The following is a 27,010-nucleotide window of genomic DNA, read 5'->3' as shown; positions in this document are numbered from 1 at the left end:
CATGAGTACTGCCACTAATTATGTCACTTAAAAAGTTCAATTCTGGACCTCAGCCCACTTGCTGCGTCGCTACAGCTCCTTGGCGCTTCGAGAACATTCGAATTCGAGAACTTACTATAGAAGACAGACGTGCGGGAAGGAAGAACAATTACGAGTGGTGAAAAGGTCACAGTGCCTACCCACCGCTCGTGTAAGGAGGGGCTGTTGTCATATAAAGCAGCTGACCCAACCCACTGAGCGCTCTCTCTCCAACGACGGTATTAAGCTATTATCCCTTTTGGTACTGTCAGGGACTCGAATGTTTGATCACAAACCCTTGTAACAAAGGTTTAACTGTTTATCTGAAACATTCTCCTACATTCTATTAACACTTCCTCCTACTGTTCAGCACTACAGAAGGGTTTCCTTTTGGGTTCAAGGGAGCGGCACGATGTCTTCGTCTGGATCACATCGCCCTGTCTGCTTTGCTTCTACGATTTTTCAAGAATTGGAAATAGACACGTAATGTCAATTCTTAAGTTTTCGAAGACCTTCTCCAACATTGATCCGGCAATCTTCCAGTCTAGACCATCGTAGCCACAACATAATTTAGGAATACCGAGCTTCTTCACACCTAAGCACTGGAGGTGGAGACGCAATTGAACAGACCTCTCCACAATGGTGTAAATAGATTCCTTACACCGTTTCTCTTTGATCACGCCAGGTAAATAGAGTGCTGATCACGAAGTCGAAGGTGTAGTACTACATTCTCGTAACAATATCATGAAAAATTGGAGATAAATTTGAGAAATTTCAGAAGTACGTATAGAAACCAGCTTCACTTTCCAACTTCAGGACTCTATCTTTAAACTTAAATAAATAGATGAAGAGATTGTAATATCTTTTAGTGGCTGACACAGATCTCAGGATTGTTTGAAAAGAATATGTTCATGGTATCTCTGTTTTTCAAAATGAAATTACGTGCGAAGCCACGGGTAACTACTGATAATACAAGATATTTTGATTACTGTGGCCATTTGTAAGGTCAAACGATTATGAGCAAAGTAAGTATATCTAGGCTTAGGTATATTTCAACGAACGCCTCTTATATGGCTGCTAGGCGTCTGCTCTGTTGCCTCTACCCTCCGATTTGATGGTCTCTGTCAACTTTGGATCCGCTAAAGAACAATTATTAAGCTTCAATAATTTAAACAGAATATTTTTGTACATTATTGGAAAATAGTTACCGTATTGAAATAACACAGTTTACTCAGCTATAAGTCATAATTGCTATATTAATATGTTGGAATTGACCACTAGAGTATTTATGAAATAATTCAATGCGTTTATAATCTTGAATTAATTCGTTTCCAAGTATCTTAATGCTTATAAGACATTTAAATTACATTTATTTCCGGTTAATTTCTTAGGTACAGTGTGTGTTCTTAAAGATCTGTAGTCAAAATTGCAATTGTTAATGTTAATAGAACAGATTTGTTACTTATATCTGGATTAAAAAAAAAAAATTGAGGAACGGGTCGGTACGGAGTGCAAATGTCGAGATATTGAGGGCAAGGCTTGATCGATAGGTCTAGTTTGTTGCGGAGGACGATTTTTGGAGTGGGTGAAGCTTATTTAGTAAAGTTAAATGTAAGGAAGAGCTATCCCCTCGCCTGCTTTGACTGAATAGGCTGGAACTGAGCTAGCCTTCTCTTCTTCCAAGGTGACATGACTGGGACGTATCTCTCATGGTGGATGTAAAATGGAACCTCAACTCAAACTTTATCATTCCTGAATGTCCTGCCAATCCCAGATTTTTAGTGAGCTTAATAACCTAAACTCCTATCCGAAAGTATTGTAGAATCAAGAAGTCATCTGCGTAATTGTGATTTCTTGTGATGTTCAAATACAAATTTGGCACAGAAGACTGAAAACGAATTAATCTCTACGATGTTCCAAATAAACAGACCGTCTTGACGTTGGTTCGCCCAATCGTGAAAGGAGGAATGCCAAAAATATCCATGGGGTTTCATTTATCCACAGATATGACCTGGAAAGTAAAAGGCACTCATTGTTGGACGGAATGTGGAGACAATGTAAGCAACGCTGCCAATGAGGCAAGCTGTGGCTGTCAATTCACAATTGCTGCTCGAGTACTGTGGTGCTGGCCTCAAGCCACGTCGTCAGCCCGGCTTATTTATTCCTGCATTGTTTTAATAAACTCGCTCGCACGCAGCTGTCGAATGAGATCCTGTGCGTGCGTGCTGCAAGTGTCATGCACGGCAGTGGGGCCCACAACTAGCGCGGTTTACGATCTATTTGTTGCCTACTTGACGCTTACTTAGGCCTAACTTTAGCTAGCGATCGTTGCAACATCGATTCTACACGCCAATCACTTCCACTTGTAGCAGCGGGTTAAAATGGTACTTTATGGATGTAGATTGTGTAAAATATGGTAATAATAATGTTATTGCTTTCGAACATGAACATGTTATAGCAATTGTCAAGCAAGAATATAGGCTAAACTTTGGATTCGTACATGACACCTAGGTTACTTTCATACATACAATTCGTTCCATCCATCCTACTGCTCATTCATTCGAATTTCCCACTCTAGCACCAGCGTCAGTCAGCCAATCATGTGGTCAACCAAATATGTGCCATGAACTCGTCTGTACTGCAATAATCTTCTGAGATCAATGCGGTTTTCAGACGAGTTTTAAATGCCTTAGGCATTGCGGCACTTTTTATCAAATTTGGCTGTTTGTTGACAAACTGAGTTCCTGCCTGAGAAGGCAAAAGCTCATGTATTACCGTCCTGTGTCTCCCAGTACGGTAGTTATCCCTGCCTCTAGTCCCATAAGAGTGTATATCACTACCTCTAATGTGATTGCATTTTGATCTGAAAAAACAGAGACGTTTTTAAAATGTAGAGGCAGGGTAATGTCAACAGTTTCATATTTCTGAATGCTGGTCTGTACGACTCTCTCCATTGTAGTTTTGCAATTGTTCGAACGGCCTTTTTCTTACATTGATAGAGCTTTTTTCTTTACTTGATAGATATTTAACGATCTCAGAAGTCCTGTTAATTTTGTGCCAGCATATAAAAGATACCAGGTGCCAGTATATAAAAAGTTCATTATTTTAATAATGAAAGCTATTTTAATTCTAAAAAAATAAAAATTAAGTAACTCAAATTTTGTAAATTTAAATGATTGTAATGAATGCTCCAGTAAATTTCTCTTCTGGATGGTTTTTACATTCCAGTAAAACCTATACTAACTGGGAAGAGCAAAAACGGATAGCAATGATATTTGGGCGACCCTATGGATGCCCAGGAGCGGCACATTACTATAACCGCAAATGTCGATATATTGGGGTGGGAGTGTCGATCAATAGGTCTAGTCTACTGCGGAGGATGAGTGTTGGAGTGGGAGGAGTTCTCTCAGTGTTAAGGGCTGTTTCTAGGTCTGGTCATGAGGAGTACTTTGCCCTGTCCGATTTGACTGGAAATACTGGAACAGAGAACTGAGTTCCAGTTCTCTCTTCTTACAGGATGGCATGACTGAGAGTCCCCGCAATCCCACCTGAAGGGATCTAGAAAGGAGATGGCACATTCTGCAACCTTACCCATCCTGAATATCCTTTTACTCCAGATGCAAGCACAAAGGTCATTTTAGGACTGAGTGCAATGAGAGGTTTTCAGTTATTTGTCCTAAGTGAAAAAAACTGTATCTACAAAAAAACATCAACTGTTTATTGTGTTTAAAATGTATGCCGTAGAGATTGGAGTTGCTCTTTCTTACCAAGAATAGATAGCCTCCAAACAGTAAGAGTACTGGGAATCAAATTATAATAAAATCGGAATATTTCAGATACTTCTTCTTAATGATTCTTTAGTTTACAATTATGAAATTAATACTAACTAATGTAACTAACAAGTCGGTAAGATGATGTTCTAATTATTTTATTACACATAGGGGCATCCCTCTAAACTTTAAATGGAAATTCATTTCAATACGTACTCTACCAGCAATTGCTTGCAAATTCTATTGGTTATAAAAATTAGTTAGCTGATAATATTTTAAATTTTTTAATGTGTTTGGTATACACATGTTAGTTTACAAAACTTTTGAATGTCATTATTTTACATGCAAACCACATGTACACATTTAATGTAATTTATTTAAATACTATTATATTTAGTATATCATAATGTAAAACATGACTTCCAATCTTTATAAACATAATGATTCTCTTGCATTTGTAAAGAAGATGGACTAACAAGTCGTCGAAGTAGCTACGGTTTTAAATATAAAAATTTTTCATTGTTTCTTCTTGCATGAGTTTATTAAACATCAGATTCTATTTATAACTTGTATGATGCTTGCTGTGGCATATAAATCCATATACTTACTGTCATATATATTTTCATATTCACATTTTTTCTTTAATCTACACCCGATTCATATGTTTGAAAGTCATAGTTTTGTGAAATCATGTAAATTCATAAATTAGTTATTCATGTAATTTCTACTGATCTTAAAAATTGAGAATAGTTATGAAAACTATTTAATAAGGCACTGAAGTCCTACCTGTTAGGCTTTTGTATTAATTATCTCTGTTTGCTTTGACTTCTTCAGTATGGAAGTATTCTTTTGTAGAAACTGAATTAATAACTCATATTGAAGTGGGCTATTCAGTAAGAGAGCAGGTGCTGTTTTGAAACTTCTAATTGATGGTGATGGGTACAAGTTAGAACCACCTGGTAATTTTGGTTTTCCGATCTTACTAGTGTGTCAGAAATAAAAAGTTTTAATTTCCACATTTTTCTAAAATTTTCAAAGATTTATCCCACAGTGGCACCAAATTGTGGGATTTTTTTCTAAAACAAGACCTGAAAAGGATTAAATAAAGTATTTACTACTACTGTTTGATAACAATTTTTGAAATAAAAGTTTTGATAAAAAAAATATCTGAGGTTTTTTAAGCTGAATTTCAAACCAGCAAACAACGCCACAAATCATGAGTAGTATTTCTTCAGTTCTGTTTTCAGACATAATTATATTGGTGACCGTAAATATTAAAGGAGTTTCTATCAGAGGAATTAGAACAATAAAAATAAATAATATTTAATCGGACAGTATCATTTTATACCAGCTTCCTATAATTATCCTTGATGTCTATTTAGTAGTAACACACGATATTCTCTCTGTGCCAATGTTATTAGTACCAACTATTATTATTATTTTATTATGTAACAATAATCTAATCAAGACTAACTAGCTTATTTAATTTCCACAGTCATACATGTAAATACTGATGGAGATTGCACTCTTCTGAAAATTATATACCATAAATATACATTTAAATAGTGCTGAGATTAAAATAATGTTACATTATGTATGTCAATTATATCTTCAAGGAATCCAAGTTTTAATATTTTATTTAATGAGTGACTTCTTTTACGAAACATGACTTAAGAAAAATTAAGTGTTCTTATCTCATGTGTTAACTACTACATAAGTAAACACCACATTCTTTGTATATAAGAAACATATCACTTCTTGCTGTTATCTTTCACAATATAAGAAATTCACAACTTAAGCCCTCTTTTCGGGCCTGTTTTCAAGACATCCTCAATTATTGCTTTAAACATGTACAATTGATAATAGAATGATAAAAATCTTTTTTTACTTTCCTTTTCTTCTGGGAAAAATAAATTAAAAAGCTGTGGTTAAAACTTTTACAACCAAAAAGCAGATTACACCGCTTATTACCACACAGTCATTGTAAAATTATGTATTGTAGCTCTGCAGTTGTATCATGGAAGTTCTCTGATGTTTAAGACCTAAGCCAATTTAACATATACATTTCTAGTATCTAATGAAGGAACATGTGTCCAAGACGTGTCTAAAAAAAAAAGACACACATGCCAGTATGTGTTTGTTACTAATGCACAGCCTGGCAGTCGCAAACCGTTAGCTGCTGTTTCAGAAAGGTTCCTCAGAGAGCCTGATCAGTCCGACTCTGAGCATGCCCGGGTTGCTGGACACCCTGTCAGTGGACGACCTGAGCCAGGAACAGGGGGGCATACCCAACATCGTCAGCTGCTGTCTCAGGCATCTGGAGAACCATGGACTGCACACGCTCGGCATCTTCCGAGTCAGCAGCTCTAAGAAACGTGTTCGTCAGGTGAGTCTGATTGTGTTGGTGCATAAATTTTGTTTGGGTGTTAGTAATCCTCTCCGTTACTTAGGAAAATAACTTAAGATGTAATGTTAAGAAGGATTAAAGACATTTTCCAACATTACATGTTACAAAAAATAGTAAAAAACTATGTATCTGGGGTTGAGATCTTCCTTTTTGTCAGGTGTAAAAACCCTAATAAAAAAAAAAAAACTTATAGGCTAAAGTTTAGCAATGGAATTCCACTCAAAGGTATATTTAAGTAAATCCTTACAAGAACGTAACCAGGAAAAAAATTTGGAGGGTTTCCAGACGATTGATATTTTTCCATATTGGGCAGAAAGTAAGGAAAGTGCAGTCAACCGCTCATTCCCCATTATGTTTCCTAAAAAGTCCTTGACCCATTTCAATGTTGAGAACGATATTTCAGCAGTACATGTCAGTGATACTGAATTCTTTAAATAATAATAATCGTTTGCTAAAAAGTAGTTTAGTTTCGTTTGCTAAAACTTGAAAAATTGGAGGGGGTCCGAACCCCTTGGACCCCCTCGTTGGCTAAGTCCTTGACACCTGACTAATACATGAACAACATGAAGTCCAGAATGGAAAATAATGAACCCTAGCAGTGTATTACTCATGAGCCAAGAGCACAAAAAAAAACATATCACAACTGAACAAGTGAATTTGGAAGACAGGCAAATGTCCAGAATCCTTCCTTCTGTCCTTTCAAATCATCCATCATCAATAACACACTTTAAATAAAGAACAATATTAAACATGCACAAAGGCATGAAGCTGTAATCAAAAGATGGTAATCATCAACTCACCAACATCGAACTTGATATCAGAATAAGTTGTAAATGAAATAATCAAGCATATACTTGAAAGTCCAGAGCAGTCAGAAGAAGAAATAAATTTCAATACAGGCACCTGCAGATCAAATTCTGCACTCACTAGATAAGAGGACACTGGGAAAAATGTTGTCCAAGTGTTTTCAAGTATGACTGAGAAGTTCATCACCATAATAAATTAATTTTTCTTTTATGAAATGCATACATAATTATGAAATGCTTAATAAAATCTTAACATTTCCAGTCAAAAAAAGCTTACAGTAGGTACTTGAAAGAAGCGAACTGTATGTCAGTATTCATAATATATTACCAATAACCATAAAATGTCGTACAGAAAGGCTCTTTCCAAATCTGTCAAAGGATTTTACTAAATAATGCTTACCATTAATATATAACGTTTTTAAATTGTATGTTAACTAAATTATATGTTTGTTTTTTTTTTTATTTGAAGAAGATGATAGATTCTAATTCTTAAAATGTAGTCTTCTAATTTTTTTGAAATATATAATTAAATTTAGTTAGGCAACACTCCATAACTGAATGGAAATAATAGTGTGCAAAACATTCAGATGCGGTAGTAAAATATTATATAAAAGGTTTTTGTGCATTGTGCAAAGTTAACGACAAAAATTTAAAATTAGAAAGTGGTTATTCTTATAATACCTAAAAAAGGACTTATACATAAAATATATTGGGGAACTATCATAAATATTCGTCTGAGAAAATGGTATTCTTTTGTGTCAGACATTTGGATCTAGAACCTGTAAATCCCAGTGAAGTAATTGTGAACTTGTTATGTCAAACTCACAATTTTATTTTTCAGAAGGCTATGAAAGTGAGTTACATTCCATATCTGCATGTAGATGAGAGTACAACAATCGTATCACATGAAACAACCTGATTGAAGAGATACCACAGGTTTTGCCAAACTCTTGACTGATTTCGCTTTTGTTGAGAACTCATCTGAAACACTTGAAACAGAGCAATCAGGGTATTGGGAATATCAACCCAATCTAATCAAAATGGAAAACTGAAGATGAACCAATTCGCTTAACTATCAAGCCTTGCCAAAACTCATCTGATGAGTTCTCAGCAAAAGCAAAATCAGTCAAGAGTTTGGCAAAACCCGTGGTATCTCTTCAATCAGGTTGTTTCATGTAATACGATTGTTGTACTCTCATCTACATGCAGATATGGAATGTAACTCACTTTCATAGGCTTCTGAAAAATAATGATTACCGTGTTCAATTATTATTTACATCATTTTGGAGTGGACATTTCATTTGAATACGGTTTACGAGTTAAGTTAAACTTAAGTTCTTTAAGACAACCACATGTGGGCAGGACATTGGGTATAGACAGGCCCACAGGGTATAGGTCCAAAAGCCTGATAAAAAAGTCAGGAGAGATGGAGATGTAGTAATATATCCCATGTTGCGAAATCACTTGAAACTCACCACTGACAAATTAATTATATTTCTTACGGTGATAAGCTTTGTATTTATTACAGAAACATATTTTTTACATAAACAAAACTAGTGTTTCTAGTTAAGCTATGGCTGTTGTGGCTTTATCATCAGATGTCTTTTCCTGGATTTCAAGATCTCCTGAAATATCTATGAGTCTGATGAGTTTATTAGAAGTAATCTCTTTTTTGTCCATCCTTGTGTCTGATTTTATTACTTTATGACATGAAAATCATAAACTCCAACTGAAGTGAATCTTTAGTGGATATACGGTTTTTAAAATATCTCCAAACATCTTTGAACTTATCCTGATTATTCTCTCTCAATGCATCATAGCAGAGTGCAAGTTATAGTGAATTCCGATGGTATCATATAATACATGTTCTATATTAGTAATTTGTACATTATTTTTATTTCAGTATATTTTAATTTAAATAAACCTAAATTAATTTTGTATCATATGAAGTTTTTAAGATATTTATGATAAGGTTTTTAAATAGCCATCATTTCGAAAATAAACTGTATAAAACCTAATTATTTTTTATGCAATTAGGTCTTTAGGTTATAAAGCTGTATACCAAATTTCAACTTATTACAGATAGCCATTCTCAAATTAAAAATATTTGAATGAAAAAACTAAATTATGTTTGAAGGGTATAATTTCTTAATAGAGATGTAATTTACTTAATATTTGTTATTCACCTCTATTACATTTAACATTGATTATTTATTAGTACCAGAGTATAATAAAAATTAGAGATTAATGCGATTTGGTCAGCAGCACTATCCTATGTTCAATTTGTCAATGAAATTATTGTTTCTATAAAGATACTTTGCAACTTTTTAAATGTGTGTATATTTAAAAACTTGATGACATCTGCTGACTAGTAAGGAAAATATGGAACGTAAAGGTACAGTACTGTAATAAAATTCTGTTTTATTATCTGTACCACTTGCATAAAACTTTGTTTATTTTATTCAAATCGTATTTGCCTAGTTTAATAAGTTTAATGATCATAATATTATTTTAGTGATAAAAACCAAGTTAGTGGTTAAACAAATATGTTTAAAATATAACAAAACTTAAATATATATTTAAAAACATGTTAATATTTATCACTATTACACTCTAAATGGTTTAGATCTTTTCAACGGAAAAGTCCCCATGACTTCTCCCTTACTATTCAGGCAAATGTCCAATAGAATGCATTTGGACAAGGATGAAATCATGTGTTGCAAATGGAAGTGGTACATGTAAATATTTCTTAAACGCAGTCTCTTTGTGAAAATAATATGGCAGCCATTGTTATAAGAGATGAACTACAAGAGAAGCAGGTTAGAAAACGTTTGGAGAATTTGAAAGGTATAAGGATCCAAAATGTATAGTATTCCTTTATAATTCATGAAAGTAGACACTATGCCTTTTTTAAATCAGCACAATGTTGATTTCCCTCACAATGACTTTTCCCTTACTATTCAGACAAATGTCCAATACAATTCATTTGGAACAGGATGAAATCATGTGTTGCAAATGGAAATGGTACATGTAAATATTTTTTAAATGCAGTCTCTTTATGAAGGTAATATGGCAGCCATGGTTGTAAGAGATAGACTGAAAGAAAACCAGGTTAGAAAACGTTTGGTGAATTTAATAGGTGTAAGGATCCAAAAACTATAGTATTCCTCTATAATTCATGAAAGAATACGCTATGCCTTTTTTAAATCAGCACTGTGTTGTTTTTAATTAGCACACACAGTTCAATCGTAAATTACTTTTCTGTTCTGTATAGAAATAAGTGACAACACGAACTATGCGATATTTAGTCCGTATTCTTACATTACAGGTGGAAGTTGACTAGATCAAGGATCAGTAGTATTAGTGGCAGTATTCTTCTTTCATATTAATATTTGTAACCCCCTCTCGCCAGTTTTATGTTGCTGAGAATATAACAAATAAATTTCAAAGAATCTATTGCCTTTATCTTGAAAATTTTTGTAAATGAATTGAACACTGACGATGGCCTTAAATAAACGCTTGTGCTGATGGTACGTGCAGTTGCGAGAGGACTTTGACTGTGGCAAGGAGACAACGATGGAGCCAGACCTGTGTCCGCACGATGTGGCAACACTGCTCAAAGAGTACTTTCGAGATTTGCCAGACTCTCTACTCTGCAAGGACCTCTACTCAGCTTTTGTGCAGACCCAGAGTAAGTATAGAGTGCCTTACAGAGAGAGGATCTTGTTGTGTTTGCTATTTAATTGATTATTATCTAATATTATTTCTGGAAATGTTGATCAGGAAATTATTTATTTAATGTTGTAAATAATCAATCATGCAAATTTGTATTTCTTTTTTGCTTTATGTGGAATTTTCTGACTTATCATACCTATATAATATAAGATTTGATACATTAGGTATTGTTCTAGACTTGAATACAGTATGTTCAGAAAGTCTGGGTAACTCTTTAATGTTTTTTAAGCCATAGCATAAAATATCTATAAACTTTGTAATGCTATATTGCTATCTTAATTAATTTTTTATGCAATACCCACCATACACCTAAATTGTGGGTGGGGGGGAGATGGCCCATGGAGATTGTTATTGAAATCTGAAATTTGATCATGGGTCTAGTCATACCTTGTTTTAAAGATCTCATTTAGTTGTTAAATGCTGCTAATTGTAACTCAAAAGATGGATCTATTTAGAATGTGATTGGAAAACATGATGGTGTGTAGAAAGAAAACAATAAGCAAACTACAATAATTGTAGATTTCTTAAACATCCTCATTTGTTAAGAGATTACTGTATTGGCAGCCATCTAAGAGGCTTATCTGTTTGTAAGGAAAACTAGGTTAACAGAAATTTACTTGTAGTAGCTATAAATCTAAGTTGAATAGGAATGTCTAAAAGAAACTTTGTGAGAAGTTACTACATTTACAGAATATAAATGTTATTTGTGGAGGAAACAGGATTTTTCCAGACATTTGCCATTGTTCAACGATACGGAAAATCCGTAACACTATGTTTTGAGATATGCAATCTGATCTCTTCCTCAGGTGAAAAACTAATCCAGCACATAACTACAATCTATCTTAATTACATTTAAAAACTTAAAACAATAGTTTGTTCTTTTATTTTTGTGAGGCCTTTCGATAGCAAGGCTATCTTCGTCGGCCTCTGCTATCGAAAGGCCTCACGAAAATAAAAGTACTAAATATTGGTTTAAGTGTTTAAATGTAATTAAATTAACAGTAGCCAGTATAACCTCCATATTCAACTACAATCTAGTTTGAAATAAACAAATCATACCAAAGCGTTATGACATGCATAAGTCAGGAATCACAACATCCATGTTGTGTGTCAACGCCATGCACACTAACTCTAAAATATGTACTTAATAAAAAAAAAAGCACTAATTAATAAAACTGAACTACACTGCCAACTGGTCTGCCAATTTAATGTATCAAGACTCGATTAATTTCCTATTAAAGAAATGAGGTTCCTAATGTATTACGTTGGCTTCACCCCAATTTATACAGTGATATGCAATTCTTTATTTTTCTGTTAGGCCCTTTCTTGTTTTTTCTTTGTTTTTATTATCCTTACATTTAATGGTCTTTCCTATTTTGCAACTATATTTTATACTGTAAGTACCAGTGTACTCTGAAATCCTGTATGGCATTTTTTGGTTTTGTTTTTACGAGACCTTTCTCTGAGTTTAGTGTTTTTTAAACGCAGTTCTAATGTTATACTATCTACCTACTCTTCTAATTTTTACGAATAATGCTCTTACATAAGGAATTGACAAAAACACAAATTTATCTCTGTTCTGATTTACTCACTCATGAATGATTCTTCTGGTTCTTTGCACTTGTTTAGTACTGATTGAGGGTATCCATTGTGTCTAAGATCCGATTCATCTTTATTAAATTTTCCTTTTAATCCATCTTTATCTGAGCATTAGCTCTTTACACTATCAAATAATAAAGAAAACCACTCCTCTTTTGACAAATTTTTGATGGTTTGATTAATAGTTTAAATGTTTACCTGTGTTTTCTTTTGAAAATCATTGTCTTAAGGACATTTCTATCTGTTAATACATAGATATCCAAAAAAGGAAGCTTGTGTTAGATTTTAAATTCCATTTTGAGGTGGATAGAAGGTGAAATGCTATTAATGTGATTCAAAAACTGACATTCAATTCAGTGTCTCCATGATAAAAAAAAACAACAAAGGTATTATCCACATGCCTCCACCAAATTTTTGTTTTAAACTGAGTTAAAGCCAAGGCATTTTGCTCAAATCCCTCGATAAATATATAGGTGAAAATATGAGACAGTGGAGAACCTATTGCCATCCCCTAATCTTGACGGTAAATTTGACCCTCTAAATCAAAATAATTGCATTGAGTGCACAGTTATAACAGTTCCATAATTACTGGAATGGGAAGTTCATTCTTTTCATGTAATTTTTGGTCTTTTCTGAGATGTGATTTAATGAGTTCAGAAGTTTCTGGAACTGATATATTTGTAAATAAACTTTCAACGTCAAAAATTACTAGCTTGTCAGTTTCAGTCTACTTTAGAACTTTTGACTTCTCTACGAAATCCCTAGAATGTTTAATAAAAGAGTCAGTTTTCCCTAAAAATGGCGTTAAAACGTCCAAACGGTTTTTTTTAGAAGACAATTCCCTGCAGGGTGAATAATGAGAGCTAATTATAGGCTAGAGAAGATGCTAGGTTTCTGGATTTTGGGAAGGCTATACATACAGGGATTTTGGAATGGTGAATTAACTTAGGATGATGTTAATTAGATCTTAATTCATCTGAAAAATATGCTTTATGTGTGTTGTTCACTGTATAGTGAATTGATAAGTGACACTAAAACTATCTAGTTAGATAATACAGTTATGCTATGGGATACACATAAGTTCTTAACTTAAACTGCCTTTAAAACTGTACAAGTAATTTTTAATAATGGAATTTTAGTACGGATTCTTGAGGCATAAGTGTGGAATTTGATGTGTTACAAGCAAGAAATTACCAGGATTTCTTACCACGTGAAGGAAGCTCATGTACCACGTGTGTTACTTTGAACGTGGCTTATCATGTTGTTGCTAAGTACCATTGATTATAAGTACCAAGTGCATGTTGGATTGCTTATTTCGTTATTCCCTCGTTAATCAACTCTGTGGCTGTGTGCCCGTAAACAAACCCATGAATCCACTACTTGCCACATAACTTATGTCACTTTCACCAGCTTTCATTCATAATTCCAACAAATTTAATAGCTTACAGTTTTTGGATGTTAGCCCTCTTTTCCACTCAATACATTATTCAAGCATAAGATATATACATGAGAGCCAATACACTATTGTTTAATGTATACACCAGGTAATTTATAATTTAGTAATCTACTTGAATCAATTTTGTTTATAAAAAATACTGCAGAACAAATCTTTATGGCACATGTTTTAGAACTTTGAGCATAACATTTAGAACTTGCTTAATTTGTAGTTTAATTGGAGAAATAAGTTTGGTGGAGCCCAGCTCCTACTAGAAGACCACTTTTCAAATCTGTTTAGTGACACAACTATAGGAAGTATAACTTTGAGAGAAAGTACCACTTTTAATGAAGCACTAAGGGAATAGCAACACTCAAAATAGTTGTGTGATGCAAACACACCAAGATGCAAAAGTAATATTGCACACAGTCCAACATGATTAGAATCCACTAGCTCCACAGTCTTCCACTATTAGCTCTGATGTGGTGTGGAACTTCAAACAGACCGCGAATGATGTACCACAAAATGAAAAATTTGTCCTCCTTTGGGTATCAGGGCATGTAGAAGCTGAAAGGAATGAAGAAGCTGATCAACTAGAAAATACAGGAGGCTCTACACATCTACTAACAGGAATTGAAACAGGATGTGGGCTGAGCACTAACTTTTGTTTTAAGAAAAACTCAAGGAAAGTGGAGAAACCAAAGAAGAAATCCTTGGGACAGAACTTAAAGGCTGAGATGTGTCAAAGAGCTATTTGAGAATTATGATCAAAGGCAACTGAGAAGAAACAGACAGATTATTGATTGGCTTTCTTACAGGGAGTTGTAAGAAATTGTAAGCTCAATGGATATCCAAGGAAGCTAATACAGGTTTGAGAGAAGAGAGAAGATACTGCAGGCATCTGAACATTCTACCAGGATGGACAGTAGATAACTTTGCATATGTTAGGAGAATATGATACTCTAGCAAGGAGAAGGGTCAAAATCCTAGGCTGGCATCAACATAGAGAAACAATAACAAAAAAAGTAATGAGCCCATTCAAATTATTGTACTCTTTGGGGAGACAGGGCTGGGATTTTCCTCAGTGAAGCAGCAGAGGTAGTACAATAGATCTAGGTTGTGTTGCCTTTTTTTCCATCTTATTTAGTTCAGTACAATACAATCTTTGATTGTTAAGAGAAATTTTAGTACAATTTTATAACTGCACAAAATATTCAAAATACAAAGTTATATTAAAATGTAGTAAGCATGAGATGTCTTTATTCGATATCCCTATTTTTATAAATTAAACAGAAGTTAAAAAAATCAATTTTATTTGTGTAACTGTCTCAAGTACATCACTTCATATAAAACAAATTTTAGATTGTAATCTCAAAACATGAAATTTTAGAACATCAGTAAAGTATTTACATATTTGGTTTAGAAATAAAAATTGGTATCAAAAATATACTTTACATTGGGATACTCCATTTATAAAATTATTGAAAATTTTGTATTCTAGAGAAGAATGATTCCCTTGGTACATCTTGACAACCACGAATGTTGAATTTTTCAACGAGAAATTCTAATTAAGGAAGAAAAATACCTATCATATTCCCAAAAGTAAATAAATAAATAAGTGTTTAATTTTTTTTATGATTACATTTATAAAAACTGTACGATATTTATCCTAGTCATTAAAATTTGTATTGTATTTGTAAAATTCGAATCTCTTGTTTAAGTATAAGTTTCATAGTAAAATTTAATATTTTTTAAAGTTTGATGACTTTTCAACACATTTCACAGTACATGCAGTAATAGTAGATTAATGATTTGTGGTATCATTGTTACACTCTTATTTCTGAAGATCGTAACTTTTCTTCATGTTTATATCACAGTGTTTTGTATCATACTATTTTCATATCGTACATGCCACCTTAATTTTTATCACTTTTCTTGACATTCTAAAATGTACTGATATGGTGAATAACATTTGTGTATGGATACACTAATAAAAATGCTATTCTCTAGCTAAACAGCCTGCTAGGGATTAGAAAACAAAAGCAACAAGGCAACAAAAACAATTTAGTATTACTCACAGTCCATTAGTTAGTGGGCATTGTCTGTTTGCTCCATATTAGTTTGTTCTTTAGGTATTGACTACATAATGTGAATGACTAATAATCTTTGTCAAGTAAATTCACAATCAATTTAATTGTCATATTTCTAAGCTAATATTAAACCAGTTAACTGATGCTGTATAAACAGCATATAAACACTAAACAAACTGCAGTAACAACTCAATATCTCAAAAACTTATTTCAAGAATATAAACAAAAAAATTTTAGTTGGGTCAAGACAACAGATATTTTCTCAAAGTGGACAGAAAGTAAGGCCCCATGTTGTTCCTTAAAATGTTATTGATCCGTATCTGTGTTAAGAACGATCTTTCAGCATTACATGTCAGATATACTGAATTATTTATATTTAATTAATACTTATTATTTACTACAAAAGTAATTGAAACAATTGAAAATTTGGGGAGGTCTGGATCTCTTGGACCCCCTTGCTGCTGCGCTGGCTGCGTCCTTGTCGAAGAATTTCAAGGAACATATCTTTTACTTACCTTGAACATATTTTAACGCTTAATGTAAATATTTCGTAGTAGGCTACATATGCGTTAAATCTGAACAGGTGATGTTTTATCCCCTTAAGATAAATAATAAAACAGGCTAGATTATCAATTTATTGACCCTGGATATTTAAGTTTATTGTGAAATCATTGTTTAAAAAGACGAGTTATGTTCTTAAAATAAATAGCCTTAAGAGCTAGCTGTAATGAAGTAATATTTAAGTTTTACCCCAAGAATAATGGTAAACTTCAACTCTTTTACAGCGTTAATTTAGGTTATATAATCTTGGAAGACTTAAAATATATGGTAAATATGTATCAAAACTTGCCTACAAGAACTTAGTAGTTAAGGTTTACAATCTTATCACTAGTAACATTAGCCTTGCTCTCTCTCAAGTTCTCAATAATTCGAGTAAGAATATTTTCTAATCTACTTTTTCGAGATTTTGTTGTTTAAATTACGACATTTACTATATTTTTATCACAAAACAGACTCTCAAAATAGCTACAAAACCATCTAAATGTTTGAGAAGATTAGGAAACTAATAACTGTGATATTCATAAAAGTTTTATTACTCAGCAAAGGTTTGAAATACATTGATCAGTCACATGTAAATTAATTGAATACCATAATTTACTTGCAGAGGTTGAGAAAGAACTTTACAAAGGAGTAAAAATCACCTTGCAAAATGTTTTGATATTACACTGTATTATTTTGGTTTGCTAGCAATCTTTGTTTTTTATTGTTTCATTTTTTATTAGTTAGTAAGATGTAAATGTATTTAATACTTATTTTCAGATACATACAGCAGTTGACTGTAATGTTACTGTTGCAGTCAGTGTTGCAGTTGCTGCCATAATTTATTCTGGTTTGGGTGATTTCCATGGCTCAGGTAGCTAATGTACGAGTGTATACAGTATTTGTGTGCAGGAATACGCAACAGGCGGCTGCAGCATGAGGCTTTACAGCACCTGCTCCAGCTGTTACCGGTGCCGAACAGAGACACGCTCTGGGTCCTGCTCGCTTTCCTCAGCCAGGTGGCGCAGAACAGTGAAGACCACAGGGATACGTCAGGTACCGTACGCAGTGTTAGATCTCTGCAGTTCAATGCCATTTCTGACAAGAATCTTACAATTACTGAAGACTGATTGAATTTTGAGTTTGCCTTGTTGTCACGATCAAGAAAATATGTCAAAACGTGTGCATATAAGTTGAATTTAGCTCCAGTTCACCTTCCTCTTATTGCAGCGTCTGGTACCTGACGCCGTCTCAGACTTGACTCCTGGAATCTGGAGTCATGTTCGTCTGAAGAGATAGAAGGAAAGTTAGTGACAAAGAAGCTCAAAATGAACGTTTACATGGTTTTCAATATCAGAACACATATAAACTACAATGTTTCTAACATGATCTCTAAGCATGGTGGAGTAACCGAGTTTTCTACATATTGTTTGTTTTGAGCTTCTTCGTTCACCAACTTTCTTTGGATCTCTTCAGACAAACATGACTCTAGATTCCACGAATCAAGTCTCAGATACCAGATGCTGCAATAAAAGGAAGGTGAACTGGAGCTAAACTCAACATTTAAATTGAATCAATCCTTCATACCATAGCTACGTTATGTACTGAAGACTCTTGGAGCAATTGGAAAAATTTAAAGTATAGTACAAGACATATAAATGCAAGCCTGAGTTGTGACGTGGTGTTGCCAGCTGTGATGGAAAAATAACTAGTCAATAGATTATTCCCAAGGGATAATCAATTGAATTCAACAATCAAGCAATCATTACTGCTTATCTTTAATAATATCTACCTTCCTGAATCTTTTACCTTCACTATTAAATAAACAAGTGTTACACTACGACACAGAACATGAACAAAAAATAATAATAAAATAAAAACATGCAGAATAATCTAACAAAATGGATGTAAACAGTTGGAATGAAGTGAGACCTCAACATTAGCTATGCAGTAATTGTCCATACAGTTTGAATTGCAACAACGTATCTCGTACTATAATAGTTAATAAAACTATATTATAAAACATCATTTTTCCAATATTTTATTTTTTTGGGTGAGGCCTTTCAAAACCGAAGGTTTCGTCATCAGACGACTCCACAAATAAATATTTATATTATTTTTTATTACAAATAATATTACAATGCAATACGGTATAAGTATGCAAATATTATAATTTGGAATTATTTCAACCAGTATGAAAAATTAGACATGACTAAAATTTTAGTTTAGTAGAACGGAATTTTCATTATAGACTTCTTCATTATCAATCCATTTGTTTTGTTTAATCTTTTATTGATTTTAGATCTGTATTTGATATTGGGTCCTGATTCAATTTAGTGCTTGGATACATACAATTTTTTTAATTCTCCATATCTTGTGTGTGATAAAATGCTTTTTAAAGCTTGTTTTAACTTTTCTTGTTTAGCCTTATAATGTTTCACAGTCATCACATCTAATCTCTTAAATTTCTAATCCAAAGTCAATCACATCATAGTGTACCTATAAGACTAAGAATATCTCTTCCCCTATATTAAACTATATCGGTGGTCTAGATGTCTCTGATTTCGTAACAATGTAATGAGTTCACTTTCAGCTTCTTCGTCACCAACTTTTTTTTGTATCTTTTCAGACAAACATGACTCCAAATTTCAGGAGTTAAGTCTGTAACAGCATCAGATTCCAGATGCTGCACTAAGAGGAAGGTGAATTGGAGCTTAACTCAATATTCACATTAACCCAACCTTTCCCACCATAGCTACTTTAAGTGTAGAAATACAAGCTGATAAACTATGGACTTAGGAATTTGTCTCTGTAATAATAAGAGTACATTGAAACAAGTTTCTTAGATATAATCAATGAATAATGGATATCAGTGATAGAAAGTATTATTTAATCAGATAAACCTTATTAGCTTCAGATAACCTCCACTTTTCTTAAACGTGTACTACAGAAAGTTTGAAGTACATTTTACTGAAGAAAGTAATAACAAATAATTACCACAAAGCAGTAATGATTTACATAGTGCAATTTATGACAACTGATTGGTTATTGGAGGTAAGCCTACTAAGAAGTTGTAGACCAAGATCTACAACACAACGCTGTGATATCTATTCATCACAGCTTTTTCATTTGTTGATAAATAATCATCTGAATCTAGCCTAAATTAATGTGATTAGTGAATTAACCAACTAGTAAATTGATACTAAGTAGGAGTAGGCTATATACTGAGCACATGTTGGTTTAACAGGCTTCACTAAATTTTGAGCCATGGAAAAAGCACTTGGCCAAGAAAAAAGTTTAGAGGGGGTCAAGATAAAAATTGGTGTGCCTCCCCTAGAAACATTCAAAATTTTTTAAACTTTCAAATTTCAGAAACAAAATAGTTCATTTTGCACAAAGTTGTTACAATCTTTGATTAGGTTGTATTGACGATTGATAGTCACAACTGTGGAGGCACTGCTTTATTAGGCGGTGTAGGGTTAATTTCAATAATTATTGATTAGTCTTATGTAGTAATGTAATTACAAAAAGATGCTTTTATTGCCTGTAAAACAGGAAAATAGTATACAAAAGTAAAATCGTCTTGATTTCTGAGCCATTGTATCTAGTACTTGCTCTGGAGAAACTGATATTTTCCTGTAGTGACAGAAAGTAAGGCGAGTGCATAGTCAATTGCTCATTCCCATTTTGTCCCTTAAAAAGTTCATGACCCTTTTCAATGTTGTGAATCTTTCAGCAGTGCATGTCATTAATACTGAATTATTTAAATAGTAATTGTTTGCTAAGAAAGTAATTGAAAAAATTGGAAATTTGGAAGGGTCTGGACCATTCTTAGATATTCCCCAGGACTTTACTAATGCTCAACCAAATCCTATGCAACATTTTAAAATCTACAGCTTAATTTCTTTCTTCAGATATCCACCTGAGTGATACTTTGATAACACTTAGCCAAACATCTTAACTGGATATAGTCCATAATCAAACTCAAATTTGCCTAATTGAAGGTTTGTACACAAACCTTCAATAGGCAAATTTGAGTTTGATTATGGGTTATATCCAGTTTAAGATGTTTGGCTAAGTGTTATCAAAGCATCACTCAGGTGGATATCTGAAGAAAAGAAATTAAGCTGTAGATTTAAAAATGTTTGCATAGGATTTGGTGGGAGTATTAGTAAAGTCCTGGGGAATATCTAAGAATTGGGTCCAGACCCATTCCAAATTTCCAATTTTTTCAATTACTTTCTTAGCAAAACAATTACTATTTAAATAATTCAGTATTAATGACATGCACTGCTGAAAGATTCACAACATTGAAAAGGGTTCATGAACGTTTTAAGGGACAAAATGGGAAATGAGCAATTGACTATGCACTCGCCTTACTTTCTGTCACTACAGGAAAAATATCAGTTTCTCCAGAGCAAGTACTAGATACAATGGCTCAGAAAAATCAAGAAGAATTTTACTGTTTTTGTTATACTATTTTCCTGTTTTACAGGCTAATAAAAGCATCTTTTTGTAATTACATTACTACATAAGACTGAACCAATAATAATTGAAATTAACCCTACACAGCCTAATAAAGCAGTGCCTCCACAGTTGTGACTATCAATCGTCAATACAACCTAATCAGAGATGTAACAACTTTGTGCAAAATTAACTATTTTGGTTGCTTAAAATTTGAAAGTTTTTAAAAATTTTGAATATTTCTTGGGGAGGCACACCAATTTTGTCTTGACCCCCTCTAAACTTTTTTCTTGGCCAAGTGCTTTTCCATGGCTCAAAATTTAGTGAAGCCTGTTAAACCACATGTGCTCAGGTATAGCCTACTCTCCTACTTAGTATCAATTTACTAGTTGGTTAATTCACTAATCACATTAATTTAGGCTAGATTCAGATGATTATTTATCAACAAATGAAAAAGCTGTGATGAATAGATATCACAGCGTGTGTTGTAGAGCTTGGTCTACAACTTCTTAGTAGGCTTACCTCTAATAACCAATCAGTTGTCATAAATTGCACTATGTAAATCATTACTGCTTTGTGGTAATTATTTGTTATTACTTTCTCCAGTAAAATGTACTTCAAACTTTCTGTAGTATACGTTTAAGAAAAGTGGAGGTCATCTGAAGCTAATAAGGTTTATATCTGATTAAATAATACTTTCTATCACTGATATCCATTATTCATTGATTATATCTAAGAAACTTGTTTCAATGTACTCTTATTATTACAGAGACAAATTCCTAAGTCCATAGTTTATCAGCTTGTATTTCTACACTTAAAGTAGCTATGGTGGGAAAGGTTGGTTTAATGTGAATATTGAGTTAAGCTCCAGTTCACCTTCCTCTTAGTGCAGCATCTGGAAATCTGATGCTGTTACAGACTTAACTCCTGAAATTTGGAGTCATGTTTGTCTGAAAAGATACAAAAAAAAGTTTGGTGACGAAGAAGCTGAAAGTGAACTCATTACATCGTTACGAAATCAGACATCTAGACCACCGATATAGTTTAATATAGGGGAAGAGATATTCTTAGTCTTATAGGTGCACTATGATGTGATTGACTTTGGATAAGAAATTTAAGAGATTAGATTTGATGACTGTGAAACATTATATGGCTAAACAAGAAAAATTAAAACAAGCTTTAAAAAGCATTTATTACACACAAGATATGGAAGAATTAAAAAATTGTATGTATCCAAGCACTAAATTGAATCAGGACACAATATCAAAATACAGATCTAAAATCAATAAAAGATTTAAACAAAACAAATGGATTGATAATGAAGAAGCCTATAATTAAAATTCCGTTCTACTAAACTAAAATTTTAGTCATGTCTAATTTTTCATACTGGTTGAAATAATTCCAAATTATAATATTTGCGTATTTATACCATATTGTATTGTAATATTATTTGTAATAAAAATAATGTAAATATTTATTTGTGGAGTCGTCTGATGACGAAACCTTCGGTTTTGAAAAGGCTTCACCCAAAAAAATAAAATATTGGAAAAGTGATGTTTTATTAACTACTATAGTATGAGACACGTTGTTGCAAGTCAAAACTGTATGGGCAGTTACTGCATAGCTAATGTTGAGGTCTCACTTCATTCCAACTGTTTACATCCATTTTGTTAGATTATTCTGCATGTTTTTATTTTATTATATTTTTTGTTCATGTTCTGTGTTGTTGTGTAACACTTGTTTATTTAATAGTGAAGGTAAAAGATTCAGGAAGGTAGATATTATTAAGATAAGCAGTAACGATTGCTTGATTGTTGAATTCAATCGATTATCCCTTGGGAATAATCTATTGACTAGTTATTTTTTCCATCACAGCTGGCAACACCACGTCACAACTCAGGCTTGCATTTATATGTCTTTGTACTATACTTTAAATTTTTCCAATTGCTCCAAGAGTCTTCAGTACATAACGTAGCTATGGTATGAAGGATTGATTCAATTTAAATGTTGAGTTTAGCTCCAGTTCACCTTCCTTTTATTGCAGCATCTGGTATCTGAGACTTGATTCGTGGAATCTAGAGTCATGTTTGTCTGAAGAGATCCAAAGAAAGTTGGGTGAATGAAGAAGCTCAAAACAATATGTAGAAAACTCGGTTACTCCACCATGCTTAGAAATCATGTTAGAAACATTGTAGTTTATATTGTGTTCTGATATTGAAACCATGTAAACGTTCATTTTGAGCTTCTTTGTCACTAACTTTCCTTCTATCTCTTCAGACGAACATGACTCCAGATTCCAGGAGTCAAGTCTGAGACAGCGTCAGGTACCAGACGCTGCAATAAGAGGAAGGTGAACTGGAGCTAACTCAACATTCAAACAGTCTTCAGTAATTGTAAGATTCTTGTCAGAAATGGCATTGAACTGCAGAGATCTAACACTGCGTACGGTACCTGAACGTATCCCTGTGGTCTTCACTGTTCTGCGCCACCTGGCTGAGGAAAGCAAGCAGGACCCAGAGCGTGTCTCTGTTCGCACCGGTAAACAGCTGGAGCAGGTGCTGTAAAGCCTCATGCTGCAGCCGCCTGTTGCGTATTCCTGCACACAAATACTGTATACACTCGTACATTAGCTACCTGAGCCATGGAAATCACCCAAACCAGAATAAATTATGGCAGCAACTGCAACACTGACTGCAACAGTAACATTACAGTCAACTGCTGTATGTATCTGAAAATAAGTATTAAATACATTTACATCTTACTAACTAATAAAAAATGAAACAATAAAAAACAAAGATTGCTAGCAAACCAAAATAATACAGTGTAATATCAAAACATTTTGCAAGGTGATTTTTACTCCTTTGTAAAGTTCTTTCTCAACCTCTGCAAGTAAATTATGGTATTCAATTAATTTACATGTGACTGATCAATGTATTTCTAACCTTTGCTGCGTAATAAAACTTTTATGAATATCACAGTTATTAGTTTCCTAACCCTCTCAAACATTTAGATGGTTTTGTAGCTATTTTGAGAGTCTGTTTTGTGATAAAAATATAGTAAGTGTCGTAATTTAAACAACAAAATCTCGAAAAAGTAGATTAGAAAATATTCTTATTCGAATTATTGAGAACTTGAGAGAGAGCAAGGCTAATGTTACTAGTGATAAGATTGTAAACCTTAACTACTAAGTTCTTGTAGGCAAGTTTTTGATACATATTTACCATATATTTTAAGTCTTCCAAGATTATATAACCTAAATTAACGCTGTAAAATATTAAAGTTTACCATTATTCTTGGGGTAAAACTTAAATATTACTTCATTACAGCTAGCTCTTAAGGCTATTTATTTTAAGAACATAACTCGTCTTTTTAAACAATGATTTCACAATAAACTTAAATATCCAGGGTCAATAAATTGATAATCTAGCCTGTTTTATTATTTATCTTAAGGGGATAAAACATCACCTGTTCAGATTTAACGCATATGTAGCCTACTACGAAATATTTACATTAAGCCAGCGCAGCAGCAAGGGGGTCCAAGAGGTCCGGACATCCCCAAATTTTCAATTGTTTCAATTACTTTTGGAGTAAATAATAAGTATTAATTAAATATAAATAATTCTGTATATCTGACATGTAATGCTGAAAGATCGTTCTTAACACAGATACGGATCAATAACATTTTAAGGAACAACATGGGGCCTTAGTTTCTGTCCACTTTGAGAAAATATCTGTTGTCTTGGACCCAACTAAAATTTTTTTGTTTATATTCTTGGAATAAGTTTTTGAGATATTGAGTTGTTACTGCAGTTTGTTTAGTGTTTATATGCTGTTTGTACAGCATCAGTTAACTGGTTTAATATTAGCTTAGAAATATGACAATTAAATTGATTGTGAATTTACTTGACAAAGATTATTAGTCATTCACATTATGTAGTCAATACCTAAAGAACAAACTAATATGGAACAAACAGACAATGCCCACTAACTAATGACTGTGAGTAATACTAAATCGTTTTTGTTGCCTTGTTGCTTTTGTTTTCTAATCCCTAGCAGGCGGTTTAGCTAGAGAATAGCATTTTTATTAGTGTATCCATACACAAAATGTTATTCACCATATCAGTACATTTTAGAATGTCAAGAAAAGTGATAAAAATTAAGGTGGCATGTACGATATGAAAATAGTATGATACAAAACACAGTGATATAACCATGAAGAAAAGTTACGATCTTCAGAAATAAGAGTGTAACAATGATACCACAAATCATTAATCTACTATTACTGCATGTACTGTGAAATGTGTTGAAAAGTCATCAAACTTTAAAAAATATTAAATTTTATTATGAAACTTATACTTAAACAAGAGATTCGAATTTTACAATACAAATTTTAATGACTAGGATAAATATCGTACAGTTTTATAAATGTAATCATAAAAAAAAACACTTATTTATTTATTTACTTTTGGGAATATGATAGGTATTTTTCTTCCTTAATTAGAATTTCTCGTTGAAAAAGTCAACACTCGTGGTTGTCAAGATGTACCAAGGGAATCATTCTTCTCTAGAATACAAAATTTTCAATAATTTTATAAATGGAGTATCCCAATGTAAAGTATATTTTTAATACCAATTTTTATTTCTAAACCAAATATGTAAATACTTTACTGATGTTCTAAAAATTTCATGTTTTGAGATTACAATCTAAAAATTTGTTTTTTACTTACTAAATTTTAATATAACTTTGTATTTTGAATATTTTGTGCAGTTATAAAATTGTACTAAAATTTCTCTTAACAATCAAAGATTGTATTGTACTGAACTAAATAAGATGGAAAAAAGGCAACACAACCTAGATCTATTGTACTACCTCTGCTGCTTCACTGAGGAAAATCCCAGCCCTGTCTCCCCAAAGAGTACAATAATTTGAATGGGCTCATTACTTTTTTAGTTATTGTTCTCTATGTTGATGCCAGCCTAGGATTTTGACCCTTCTCCTTGCTAGAGTATCATATTATCCTAACATATGCAAAGTTATCTACTGTCCATCCTGGTAGAATGTTCAGATGCCTGCAGTATCTTCTCTCTTCTCTCAAACCTGTATTAGCTTCCTTGGATATCCATTGAGCTTACAATTTCTTACAACTCCCTGTAAGAAAGCCAATCAATAATCTGTCTGTTTCTTCTCAGTTGTCTTTGATCATAATTCTCAAATAGCTCTTTGACATATCTCAGCCTTTAAGTTCTGTCCCAAGGATTTCTTCTTTGGTTTCTCCACTTTCCTTGAGTTTTTCTTAAAACAAAAGTTAGTGCTCAGCCCACATCCTGTTTCAATTCCTGTTAGTAGATGTGTAGAGCCTCCTGTATTTTCTAGTTGATCGGCTTCTTTATTCCCTTCAGCTTCTACATGCCCTATACCCAAAGGAGGAAAAATTTTTCATTTTATGGTACATCATTCACGGTCTGTTTGTAGTTCCACACCATATCAGAGATAGTTGTGTAAGAATTCAGTGTTCTTATGTTTGCTTCACTGTCATAACAATAGTTATGTCCCATTTCTCATTTATTCTATTTATGATGGACTGTGTGCATTTTGTACTTTTGCATTTTGGGATGTTTGCATCACACAACTGTTTTGAGTGTTGCTATTCCCTTGGTGCTTAATTAAAAGTGGTAGTTCCTCTCAAAGGAATACTTCCTATAGTTGTGTCACTAAGCAGATTGGAAAAGTGGTCTTCTAGTAGCAGTTGGGCTTCAACCTTATTTCTTCAAGTAAACCCGATTTCACCATTCTAATTAATATTCTCCTATCAGTCCATTTCACCATTTCTGGTAAAGATAAGCATAGCAGAACCTCCATAGCTTCTGTCAGGTAGGATCTCATTTCTTCTGTAATGGTTACACATGCTTGTTTTTACTCATTATATACAAATTTAACAATTTCTAGATGTTATGCACAAAAGTCTAAAAAATGTGCTATAAAGATTTGTTCTAAAGTATTTTTACAAACAAAATTGATTCAAGTAGATTGCTAAATTATAGAAATTTCCTGATGAATACAATGTAGAAGAGTGTATTGGATCTCATGTATATATCTTATGCTTTAATAATGTATTGAGTGGAAAAGAAGGCTAACATCCAAAAAC

The 27,010-nt window shown here is 33.1% G+C and overlaps 1 protein-coding gene across 1 annotated transcript in view; it reads left to right on the top strand.

The window, feature by feature from the left end:
* Positions 1-17,530, top strand: part of LOC124363403 — an 80,307-nt gene extending 62,777 nt beyond the window's left edge. Inside the window, exons 5-7 of the mRNA XM_046818654.1 lie at positions 5,977-6,174; positions 10,542-10,692; positions 17,313-17,530. Coding sequence (XP_046674610.1) covers positions 5,977-6,174; positions 10,542-10,692; positions 17,313-17,530 — 567 coding nt within the window. The remainder of the gene's footprint in view (positions 1-5,976; positions 6,175-10,541; positions 10,693-17,312) is intronic.
* Positions 17,531-27,010: the final 9,480 nt, after the last annotated feature.

Source organism: Homalodisca vitripennis, chromosome 5 (assembly GCF_021130785.1).
Source record: "Homalodisca vitripennis isolate AUS2020 chromosome 5, UT_GWSS_2.1, whole genome shotgun sequence".
Classification (NCBI taxonomy): domain Eukaryota; kingdom Metazoa; phylum Arthropoda; class Insecta; order Hemiptera; family Cicadellidae; genus Homalodisca; species Homalodisca vitripennis.
Note: the sequence above shows the minus strand (reverse complement) of the source record. Positions and strands in the feature narration are given on the sequence as shown.